Source organism: Pongo abelii, chromosome 8 (assembly GCF_028885655.2).
Source record: "Pongo abelii isolate AG06213 chromosome 8, NHGRI_mPonAbe1-v2.0_pri, whole genome shotgun sequence".
Classification (NCBI taxonomy): domain Eukaryota; kingdom Metazoa; phylum Chordata; class Mammalia; order Primates; family Hominidae; genus Pongo; species Pongo abelii.
The window spans coordinates 57,249,911-57,262,632 of NC_071993.2; the positions used below are offsets into that span (position 1 = coordinate 57,249,911).

Below are 12,722 nucleotides of genomic sequence, written 5' to 3' on the forward strand. Positions count from 1 at the left end.
CCTTCCAAAGCATATGCTAAAAGTGCCATAAAGATCCTATCATCAAAAATTATTTTCAATGATCCAGCAACTTGGTTGAAAGCAAACAATTGAAAACCATCTGTCATGTAAACACTTATTTGATATCCCGACATAGCCTACACTGATGCCTTTACTTTGAATTGCAACACCGTTTGGAAACTTGAAGTTTTACACCTCAGGCCTTCTATTTGTAAACTAGGAGGGGTTGACTATGAAAAGTGACTAAGGGAAAGAGAACTGCTTGAGAAGTTCTGTTCTCAGGCAGAGAAATATTCAGCAACAGGACCTACTGAAGTTTAGGATCCAAAAACGGATTCCCTTAAAATATCAACGTGCCCGTTACCCTTGTATAACATAGTCTGAGTGTACCCAGGGATATGGGTAACAGCATGAAGACTGCTCTATTAAAGAATCAATATGGTCAAAGCTAACATCTATTAAGCCCTTACTATGTGCCAATTGTGCTAAACTATTCACATGTATATCATCTGATCCTTATAGTAATTCTTTCATGGATGAGAAAACAGGAGAGCAGAGCACTTTGTCCAAAGGTTCACATATATAGTATATAGATTTGAACAGCTTGTCAAGTTTAACAACTAACTTATAATGGTGAATTCAGCTTAGGACAGGCCTATTCTAGGGGCCTGTTGAACACTGGTTATTACTGCTGGGCTTAATATCCTAACCATAGCTCTTTCTTCAATTTTTTAAGTGATTAAAAAATGTATAGTATGTGTGATTGATAAATATGCAAATAGCGTAAAACTGGAAGAAACAACTAAATTAGCATCCTTTAAATCCCAACAAATTAGAGCAAAGGATCAATGCTTATACGATAAAATTCATAAAGACAAGTATGTAACAACTGTACAGGAAAACCTCATTCCATTCCCATCTACTTATTTATGTGAAGAAACCAACAGCACCAATGAAGAGTGGGGGAGATGTGGCTCAGCAGCAGCATGAGTGAGTGGCATAGGGATTTCAGCGGACTGAAGGCTCAATGGTTCAAGAATATGGCATGACTGTCAAACATCTAACACGAGACTGTGTTTAGAAAAAGGGAACAGGGCTATTTATTCTCTACTATTTTCCTTGGTCATACCACACTCAATTCTGCATATTACACTGAGGAAGTGGAGAGTGAATAACTCTGAAGCTGATCATATAAGGAGCAGTTGAGGTCATTATGAACAATTATTTTCACTGGACAGACTAGTAGGATGAAGCACTTTTTTTACTTAGTAAAGGGCTGTCATCTTAAAGAGAGATTAGGTTTGGTCTCTATGGTCCAAAGAGTCAGAAAGGAAGATAGATTTGCAGTCACTTGCAAAGAGGGTGATTCCAAACATTAGCCGAGAGGTTGAAACATAACCTTTAAGGTTTCTATCCATCCTGAGAATTTCTTTTCTTTTTTTTTTTTTTTTTTTTTTGAGACAGAGTCTCGCTCTGTCACCCAGGCTGGAGTGCAGTGGTGCGATCTCAGCTCACTGCAAGCTCCACCTCCCGGGTTCACGCCATTCTCCTGCCTCAGCCTCCCGAGTAGCTGGGACGACAGGCACCCACCACCACGTCCAGCTAATTTTTTGTATTTTTAGTACAGACAGGGTTTCACCATGTTAGCCAGGATGGTCTTGAACTCCAGACCTCATGATCCGCCCACCTCGGCTTCCCAAAGTGCTGGGATTACAGGCGTGAGCCACCGTGCCCGGCCTCCATCCTGAGAATTTCCAAATAATAGGAACAATTTTCTAACATAGCTGAGACTTAAATTATGCACAAACAATTCTATCTGGAGCTGGTTTTCAGAAACACTGGAAGGATCTCCTGGGACAAAATTACTATACAGAATTTTGAAGAGATCAGGTTTATAACCCAGAGCCATCAGGATGCTCATAAACTATTACCATCCTGATTCCTTTGCTGCTGCTTTTAAAGCAGCTCCACTGACACCTCCTTACAAGGCCTTAACATTTTTTTTTCAACTTTAGTGGTTGCCCTAGAGTTTGCAGTATATCTTTAACATTTCTAAGTTGTCTCAGAGTGATACAAAGGTTACTGCCACTATCTTAAAAGTCTTCTCAGTAAATTTTATAATCTACAAATAAGTGTGACAATATAATTTTTTTGCAGTCATGACAACCTAGAATGATTTAAAACTTTTTTTAAGGTAAAACAACCTGGAACTTAAATTACCATAATTATATTACTTGAATAAAATTTTTATTTTTAAAGAAACGTTAGCTGCAATTATTGTGATAAGAAAGTTTAGAAACTTTTTCTCATTGAAAATTGTAATCAGTAGCCAAAGACGGTTGAAATTTAAAAAAAGAATTTTTTTTTTTTTTTTTTTTGAGACAGGGTCTTGCTCTGTGGCCCAGACTGCAGTACTGTGGAACAATCTCGGCTCACTGCAACCTTGGCCTCCCCAGCTCAAGCAATTCTTCTGCCTCAGCCTCCCAAGTAGAGAACAAAGAAAATTGTAATCAGGCTGGGCACAGTGGCTCACACCTGTAATCCCAGCACTTTGCGGGCCGATGCGAGCAGACTGCTTGAGCCCAGGAGTTTGAGACCAGCCTGGGCAACATGGTAAAACCTTGTCTCTACAAAAAATACAAAAATTAGCCAGGTATAGTGGCATGCATCTGTAGTCTCAGCTATTCAGGAGGCTGACGCAGGAGGCTGGCTTGAGATTGCAGTGAGCGGAGATCGCAGCACTGCACTCCAGCCTGGGCAACAGAGCCAGGTGCTGTCTATGGAAATAAAAAAGGAAATTGTAATCAAACAATTAGCTTCTCAGAAATGATTTAGTTATAAATTCTACATATGAATACAGGACAGAATCTAGACAGTAGGTATTCCTCCAATATATTTACTGATGTGAACATACAGCAATGTGTACATCAGGCACGTTTCTCCTGGGGGAAATCGATGCTTTCATATGGCCCCTCCCTTCTTTGTCTCATGGGTCCCAAATTATATCTTACTTTGCACTGAAAATCAGATCCTTCATATTTCATACACCCTGAAGCTAATGTGGTTTCTCCCTGGTCATCTTCTTCTATGATGGCAAAGCAATGTCCATTAGTTCTAAAACAGAAAAAAACAAAACAAATTCACATAGAAAGTACTAATGAAATTTGAGTCTGAATGTGAACAGGTACAGATGGCCTTTAATACTTTGTTTTGTGATTTAGAATTGCATTCACATGTGATTTATTGGCAACACCAAAGAGGTTTTAAGACAAATAAAAGCTATGTCTGAGCTAAGACATAAAAGGCCAGTGACAACCCTTTGTCAAGCAGAAAAGGATTTCAATTAAACAAGTCCTCCCCACAGGAGTTATGTGACTTTTCTTTGCTAATCACAGTCATGTGATCACAGAAAGCTGATTTATAAAATTTTATAAGTCATGTTTTGAAAATATACTTTAAAATAACTGTGTCTCTTTTTACCCATTTTTTCAGTACTTCCATATTGTATATGATAATAGATAAAAACAAACTCTTCTCTGAAACATACAAATAGGCTTAATGACCAAAAAAAGGGGCTGAAAGGCATCTTTTACTGAATATGATGGGAAAACAGGGAGAGGACTTTTGAATAAATTTTCAATAAATTTACATACATATATAATGAAATTCTTATTTTAGTGAAAGCATCCTGGAGTTTCCCCTTAATATATTCATATAGACTTCAACAGGTATGGGAGAAATTTCTAAAAGCTTTTTCTGTGCTCCTATTTATTGTTAATATCAGGAATTGTGCTGCTTCTACTTAGAAGAATTTTGCAGAATTCTTGGTTTTCTGTTAGGAGAAAATGTTAAGTGTGGGGCAGAATTCTGTTAAAATGGATGATTCAGTTTTACTCTGGGTTACTAAGCTACTAACAGACAGCCCATTATATCAGGCAGGTACTACAGACAAGAAGTTTAGCAAAACATTATTTGGTGACATAGCAGAGAGCAGTTCCCTGCTGGCAAACTCCCAGGAAGGTATAAATGGAAAACTAGTCACAGTCAGCCATGCAGAGCCCACCACCACCAGGGGACAAGCAGCAAACCTAAGACACGATGACCGTCATGCAGGTGCAAGAGTTTACATGTAAAGTTTCATGCTTTCTATCTGGTCCATTCAGGGAGCATACAATTATTAAAAGTACAAAACATGACATTCATTATTGCCTCTATAACAAGGAGACAATTAATGGACTGATGAGGTTGAGTTGTTCAGGCAATTTTTTTTGGTCTTATTAAGTCAATATGTCAATGTTTCCAACAAATATGGACTAGAATTACATGATCACATATAAACATGTTGTGCAGTTAACATGAAATACACTAGAAAAATTAAAATAGTTTTATAAATCAGATTTGGATTGGTAAATTCACAAGTAAGAAAAAAGCATAAAATTAATTAACACAATATGATTTATATACATCTGCAAAATATTTGAACTAATTAAGAAGTAGGAGGCCAGGTGTGGCAGCTCACCCTAGTAATCTCAGCACTTTGGGAGGCTGAGGTGGAAGGACTGCTTGAGCCCAGGAGTTTGAGACCAGCATGGGCAACATAGCAAGACCCTGTCTATAGTTTAAAAAAATTTTTTTTTAAATTAAAAAGAAGTAGGAGGTTGTCAGTGAGTTTTCTGATTTCTTTTTTGGTAATCTCTAAGTTTTCTAAAATGAGCATCAATAAATTTAAGATTAAAAGATCATTAAAAACTCAGATGTTAAACAAATACTAGATCCCTTTGATCTTATTTTAAAAGCTGCATTATAACATAACTATAATATAGTAACTCACCTATCAATCATTTAATGGAGTAATGTTCTAATATACAAAACAAAAGGCTTTTTGGCTTTCTGGAAAGATACCATATATGAAGGAAAAAAAAAACCTCAGACAAGTTTAATAATTCTTAAAATAGCACTAAATGCAACTCTGTTCTCCTAACTCTTAAGAAGGGCTGCATAAAATACTTACATGCATGTGTTATTAATAGCATCATCCGGGCAGTGCCCTGAGCAATAGCACTTTAAAAAAGGCAAGGTATCCTCCGGTGCTAAGGTTACTCCATTTTCTGACTTTTTCTGGTCGGAGTCTGATTTCATCCCAGTGCCATGGAGCATACTGTCCAGATTCTGTCCTGCATTCAAATATGGAATTTGTAAGTAAATCATTTCTGAAAAGCTCATTGTTTCATGACAATTTTCAATGAGAAAAAGTTAAGCTTTCTTATCACAATAATTGTAGCTAGCATGTTTCTTTATAAATATAAATTTTATTCATACAACAAACAGACATTAAGTTATTATGCACAGAATTACTGCACCAGGTATTGTGGGGTATATGAAGACAGCTATATCACAATTTTTGCACTAGTGAAAGACAAACAAGAGTGGTGCAAGGCAGAATACAGTCAAATCTTGTTTTTCATATTTTTAAAATAAGTTTAAAAAATTTTAATTTAACCAGGGAAAAGCATGAATGCAGTCCCCCACTACCACAATTATGCAAATGAGTTCCCACATTTGGAGAAATCGCAGGGGTCAGCACATCCCGAGTGCAATGAATAAGCCTCGCCCTGGGAAAACCACCTTCGTGACCGTGGTCTCTCCCCTGCCAGGTAAAAGTATATAATCATCACTTGTAAGAAAGGTACAAAATGCGGAGAGACTTCAGAGAAGTCTGAGAGTTTCCAATCATTAAATAGAGACAAGTTATGATTCTTCTTTTAACTCTTTGGTTCAAAACTTCTGACCAGCTTTCCTTTATTTGTGCCTCTATGTGGAAAAGGAATTACTAAGCACCTTGCTTTGGCCTTTAATTACTTAAGTAAGGAAATCATGAGATCATGGGGACCAATTATGTTATCTGGAGACTTTCACCTCAAGGTCACTGGTTTGAATGCAGACCATGCTGGCAGAAACTGAAGGTTATAGAAGGGCAGCAGTTAGCTCACAGAAATGGAACTATGTTCTTACACTAGAGTCTAGTAGCCTGCAGTGACAGATACTGTCATATTTGGTACTAAATCTTTCAGGTTGGAAGCAGAACAGAACTAAAAAAACTGTTCTAGTAATTACTTCCTCTCTCTGACTCAGCTAGGCCATTCTTTGTGGGTTACTCTCAAGGGAATGAAAGGTGGAACCAAACAGACAAGTGTATATGCATTTCATTATAAATGTTAAATAAGTGGTTCAAGACACAACACAGACTTGATTTTACATTTACCATACTGATGAGATAAACTACTGAAAAGACAAAAAATATCACATATGCACACACTGGTAACAGAAAAAGTGCTGCTAAATAGTGTTTTGATGATTCCATGCCTTCAGTTTTAATAATCTTCACCTTTTTTTTTTTTTTTGAGACATGGTCTCACTCTATTGCCCAGGCTGGAGTACAGTGATGTGATCAGAGCTCACTGCAGCCTCAACCTCCCAGGCTCAAGTGATCCTCCCACCTCAGCCTCTGGAGTAGCTGGGACCAAGGGCACATGCCACCATGCCCGGCTAATTTTTGAATTCTTTGTAGGGACAAGGTCTCCCTGTACTGCTCAGGTTGGTCTTGAACTCCTGGGCTCAAGCGATCCTCCCGCCTCAGCCTCCCAAAGTGCTGGGAATATAGGCGTGAGCCACCATGCCTGGCCAATAACCTCCACTTTCTTATACTGAATATTTAGTAAAAGAATTTGCTACTGAATGAGTATAGAAAACATTTTTATTTATTTATTTTTGAGATAAGAGTCTCACTCTGTCACCCAGGCTGGAGTGCACTGGTGCAATCTCGGCTCACTGCAACCTCCGCCTCCCAGGTTCAAGCAATTCTCCTGCCTCAGCCTCCCGAGTAACTAGGATTACAGGCACCGCACACGATGCCTAGCTAATTTTTTTGTATTTTGTTGGTAGAGACAAGGTTTCACCATGTTGGCCAGGCTGGTCTCAAACTCCTGACCTCAAGTGATCCACTTGCCTCAGTCTCCCAAAGTGCTGGGATTACAGGCATGAGCCACTGTGCCCGGCCAGGAGAGAAAACACTTAAAAAAAAAAAAAAAAAAAAAAGCTGGAAGTTTGTGTACATACATATATTACTCATCCCCACGCCCCCCACACCACTCTCCTTTCAGAAATAAATTCCGTAATATAATGTCAAGGCTTCCGTTGGATCTGATTGCTACAAAGCGGAAAGACCTCATTTATGTTAGAAACATCAACTGTAAAAGATGGGGTGGGGGAAGCAGGAGGTACAGGAAGGGAAGAAATCCACTGAGCAGGAAATGAGGAGACTGGGATTCTGTTTTGCCGTGGGCCTACCCCGCTTTACCTAGCTGGATGGTCTTGGGCAAGCCATGTCACTTTTCCAGGCTTCGTTTACTCTATAAGGCTATAGGGCTAGAGGACAGGTGAGGGCACCTAACCAGCTTTAAAATCCTATTACATTAACAGAAGACACTTATCAATTCAGCTCTGGAAAACAAACAGTATATAATATATCACAGCAATTGATTTTTCAAGAATCTAGTGACACAGAAAAAGCAGTTTAGTGTGGCAGAAATACCACTTGAGATAACAGCAAGAAGTGAAGGGTTCAAGTCCCAGTTATGGGCACAGATAAGTTACTCTCTGAACCTCAGCTATCTATGGAAAATGGTGATAATAATTCCTGCCTAATTCAAATCAAGAGGTTATAGGTAGATCAAATGAATATCTACTAAAGTGCTTAACTACATGTAAAATAGTATACAAATGAAGATGTTACTAATAACAAAGATCATAACACTAAAAGATCACTGATACATGAAAAACTCAAAGTCATATGAAACTTCCTAGAATACTATTTGAATTTATGAGACAAAACACTCAATTACAGTAGTTGTATCTGGAGCTTATATTATTGCCAAATATTCAACAGAATACTTATTAGGGGTCTATTATGTGCAGGCAAGGTATTAAATGCTAGAAACGCAAAGATGTGGCATCAAAACCACATATGTGGCCTTGAGAAACTTGGTGGAAAGCAGAGGGGGAATAAACACAAAAGCAAATAAATACAATGTGAAAAGTGACAAAATACAAGGCCAGGCGCGGTGGCTAACGCCTGTAATCCCAGCACTTTGGGAGGCCGAAGTGGGCGGATCACCTGATGTCAGGAGTTCAAGACCAGCCTGGTCAACATGGTGAAACCCCATCTCTACTAAAAATATTAAAAAATTAGCTGGGCGTGGTGGCAGGCGCCTGTAATCCCAGTATTCGGGTGGCTGAGGCAGGAGAATCACTTGAACCTGGGAGGTGGAGGTTGCAGTGAACAGAGATCAAGCCATTGCACTTCAGCCTGGGCGACAAGAGCGAAACTCCATCTCAAAAAAAAAAAAAAAAAAAAGGTGACAAAATATGGAGGTGTTTACATGTAAACAAAGGAAAAGGCTCATCCTAGGTGTCAAACTCAAACTGATCTTAGGTGTCAAAAGTAATGAAATCTAAGCTACATCTTAAAAACTTGCAAGATTTCACCAAGCGGATATTGAATACAAAGAAAAGTAACAGGAAAGAGCCTCTCTGTGCTCTCCCTAGGTGACAGCGCCCACTCTGTTGATGGTTCCTGGATGTACCCCTCTAGCCATGACCTGCTTAGGCATCTCCTGACTGACTTGTCCTAAATGAACTCTTGATTTGCCTCAAACCTGGTCTTACCAAAGACCAGGCTCAACCTCCAAAATGTATGTCCATTGTTTTCATTTTTCTCCAACTCTGCTGCTGTCACCAAGGCCCATCACATCATGCCTCTACTAAGGTAAGAAGTCTCCAACTGTTCGCTCTGCTTCTGCTCTTGGTCCCTGCGATCCATTTCCCACAGAGCAGCCAGAGACATTTTATAAACACAAATCTGTCACTCCTATATAAAACCAACCAGTGGCTCCACAACGCACTCAGAATAAAACCCAACCTCCACTGTGTGCTCCCAGGCCCCAACAGGATCTGGGTCCTGCAGGCCTCACCATCATCACTTCACTTGGCACATGGCCTTCTGTCAGTTCTGAACATGTCAATCTCTCCCCACCCACAAGTCCCATGTATTTACAAAGAATAAACTACGAGCCCTGGGGTGGACTGGGGTATAGGTTATGTTTCAAAACACACACACACAAAATATTTAATAGCTTACATGTTTAAGTATAACATCTCAGGAAAAGATGAAAACATATACATACAAAGAGACAAACAGTTACAAGAGACACGACTATACACAGGCACATTTACAGGTCCTTGTAGTCAATGGCAATTTTTGGCATCAATGATTTTACTAGATTTTTATTCCTGGCTAAGTAGTTTTTCATACTTTCCCAATAATTTATTGGCTTCCTTTTTCTACAACAAATAAATGCCCTCTGCCCCAATCTTAAGATAGAATGTCTACAACAGAACTCAGATGGCAAACGGTTGGTGAGACCAACGGGCTACTGATGCACTATACATATGAGATAATCAGCAATGGTAGCCTAATGAATTCTGTAACAACAGTCTGCATCATTAATTAAATAGAAACCAGGAAGACATCAGCAGGAGGAAAGTCAAGTACAAGGAGGCAAGAACTAGGGAAAAGGTGGCATGTCTACAACTGTCCTGTCCCATATGGTAGCCACTAGCCACATGTGACTTAAAATGTAGATGAATTAAAATGAAGTAAAATTAAAAATCAGTTTCTCACCCACACTAGTCACAACTCAAGTGCTCAAAAGCCACATTTGGCTAGTAGCTATCACACAAGACAGCAGAGATATAGAAAACAGGTACTGGTTTTGTGGGCCCCAAGGTCTCTGTCACAACTATTCAATTCTGCTGACACAATGCAAAATCAGCCGGACAACATGTAAAAAAATGAACATGGGTGTGTTCCAATAAAATTACTTATGGATAATAAAATTTGAGTTCCATATAATTTTCAAGCGTCATGAAATATTCTCTTGATTTTTCTTCAATCACTTAAAAATGCAAAAACACCATTCTTCACTCATGAGCAGCAAAAAATGCAGCAATGCGCTGGATTTAGTTTGTGGGCTATAGTTTGCAAATTACTGATATAGAAATTTCCATCACCAAACAAAGTTCTGTCATACTATGTTGGTCTAGGAGGAAAATCAAAGGGAGAAGAAAAGAAAAGGTTTTGTGGCAGGGCCAGAAAGCATAGAAATGGGCTTTTCACATCTGATAGGATAATATGTGAATGATTAGGCTTATTTTATGACACTTTTGGAAGGCCAATAAAAAATTATAGTTAGATGTATTTCAGTTGAACATAAAAACTGCAGTTAATCAGTTAACATTAATCAAACTTGGTTCTGAACCCATTATCAAGAATGGGTTGATACATTCCGACACATGCTGACACATGTCTGACACATACTGACATGCAGTGTCATTCATAATGTCACTGAGTGGCAAAAAAAAAGCTTCTAGAAACATGAATATATTTATTGCATTAAAAATCATATGCTTGGCCAGGTGCCGTGGCTCACACCTGTAGTCCCAGCACTTTGGGAGGCCGAGGCAGGTGGACTCCCTGAGGTCAGGAGTTTGAGACCAGTCTGGCCAACATGGTGAAACTCTGTCTCTACTAAAAATACAACAAATTAGCTGGGCATGGTGCTGTGAGCCTGTAATCCAGCTACTCAGGAGGCTGAGGCAGAGGAATCACTTGAACCAGGGAGGTGGAGGTTGCAGTGAGACAAGATCAAGCCAATGCACTCCAGCCTGGTCAACAGAGTGAGACTCCATCTCAAAAAAAAGAAAAAAAATTATGTGTTTGCCAAGCATGGTGGCTCATGCCTGTAATCCTAGCACTTACGGAGGCCCAGGAAGGTGGGTTGCTTGAGCTCAGGAGTTCAAGACCAGCCTGGGAAACATGCTGAGACCTGGTCTCTACAAAAAATTTAAAAAATTAGCTTGGTGTGGTGGAGCACACCTGTAGTTCCAGGTACCTGGGTGGCTGAGGTGGGATGATCACTTAAGAACCCAGCAGGTTGGCAGGGAATGGTGGTTTAGGCCTGTAATCCCAGCACTTTGGGAGGCTGAGGAGGGTGGATCACCTGAGCTCAGGAGTTCAAACCAGCCTGGCCAACATGGCAAAACCCTACTAAAAATACAAAAATTAGCCGAGTGTGGTGGTGTCTACCTGTAATCCCAGCTACTCAGGAGGCTGAGGCAGGAGAATCGCTTGAACCCAGGAGATGGAGGTTGCAGTGAGCTGAGAGTGTGCCACTGCACTCCAGCCTGGGCCACAGAGCAAGACTCTTGTCTCAAACAGAAAAAAAAAAATCATACGCTCAAAGTTTACACTGTTGAACTATTTTATTGTATTATGATCAGAGTATGTGGCCTTTGAGGAATTTTGCTTTTGTTTTGAGATGGAGTCTCACTCTGTTGCCCAGGCTGGAGTACAATGGCACGATCTCCACTCACTGCAACCTGTGCCTCCTGGGTTGAAGCAATTATCCTGCCTCAGCCTCCCAAGTAGCTGGGATACAGGCACCTGCCACCACACCTGGCTAATTTTCGTATTTTTAGTAGAGATGGTGTTTCACCATGTTGGCCGGGCTGGTCTCTTTTTTTTTTTTTTTTTTTTTGAGACTGAGTCTCGCTCTGTCGCCCAGGCTAGAGTGCAGTGGCGTGATCTCGGCTCACTACAAGCTCCGCCTCACGGGTTCACGCCATTCTCCTGCCTCAGCCTCCTGAGTAGCTGGGACTACAGGTGCCTGCCACCACGCCCGGCTAATTTTTTTATTTGTAGTAGAGACGGATTTTCACTGTGTTAGCCAGGATGGTCTCTATCTCCTGACCTCATGATCCGCCCACCTCGGCCTCCCAAAGTGCTGGCAGGCTGGTCTTGAACTCCTGACCTCAAGTGATCTGCCTGCCTCAGCCTCCCGAAGTGCTGTGATTACAGGCACGAGCCGCCGCGCCCAGCCAAGGTATCTTATACTTAACTGAAATATTATTTCAAAATTACCCATGATAATCCAAGGGTGACGTGGGTGTGGGAGAAGTGCATGGGGGTAGAGAGGAAATAGCCTCGGTCATGAGTTGATACTGTCAAAACTGAGTGACAAGTTCATGGAGTTTCATTATATTATTCTCTCTACTTAGGCATATGCTTGAAATAAGTATTTTTCCTATAAGTAGTTTTTGACGGTTTTTTTTGTTTTTTGAGATGGTGTTTTCGCTCTTGTTGCCTAGGCTGGAGTACAGTGGCGTGACGGCTCACCGCAACCTCCGCCTCCCAGGTTCAAACGATTCTCCTGCCTCAGCCTCCTGAGTAGCTGGGATTACAGGCATCTGCCACCACACCTGGCTAATTTTTTATATTTTTAGTAGAGACGGGGTTTCTCCATGTTGGCCAGGCTAGTCTCGAACTCCCGACCTCAGGTGATCCGCCCGTCTCGGCCTCCTAATGTGCTGGGATTATAGACATGACATGAGCCACCGTGTTGGGTCTTTTTTTTTTTTTTCCCCTAAAAGTAGTTTTTAAAATACTCAAATAAAACAATAATGTATTCTCATAGCATCCCAAAAAAAAATTGAACCCCACAAGTAAACCAAAAAGTCCTCTTTGGGCCCATCTAATCCCCCTCCCACTCCTTAAACATAACCACTATTACCCGTTTGGTGTATATGCTTCTTGTCCTTTTTCTATT

At 40.4% G+C, this 12,722-nt stretch overlaps 1 protein-coding gene and 1 non-coding gene across 26 annotated transcripts in view; both read right to left on the minus strand.

The window, feature by feature from the left end:
* Positions 1–12,722, minus strand: part of BMPR1A (bone morphogenetic protein receptor type 1A) — a 168,649-nt gene that overhangs the window by 29,629 nt on the left and 126,298 nt on the right. For all 25 annotated transcript variants that reach the window (XM_063727584.1, XM_024253909.3, XM_063727574.1 and 22 more), the window contains 2 exons: positions 5,012–5,174; positions 3,012–3,114 (listed from right to left, as the gene is read on the minus strand). In XM_063727584.1, coding sequence (XP_063583654.1) covers positions 3,012–3,114; positions 5,012–5,174 — 266 coding nt within the window. The remainder of the gene's footprint in view (positions 1–3,011; positions 3,115–5,011; positions 5,175–12,722) is intronic.
* LOC112135361 (U1 spliceosomal RNA) lies at positions 5,501–5,664 on the minus strand. Its single transcript, XR_002916654.1, has one exon. It is a non-coding gene; the product is annotated as a U1 spliceosomal RNA (small nuclear RNA).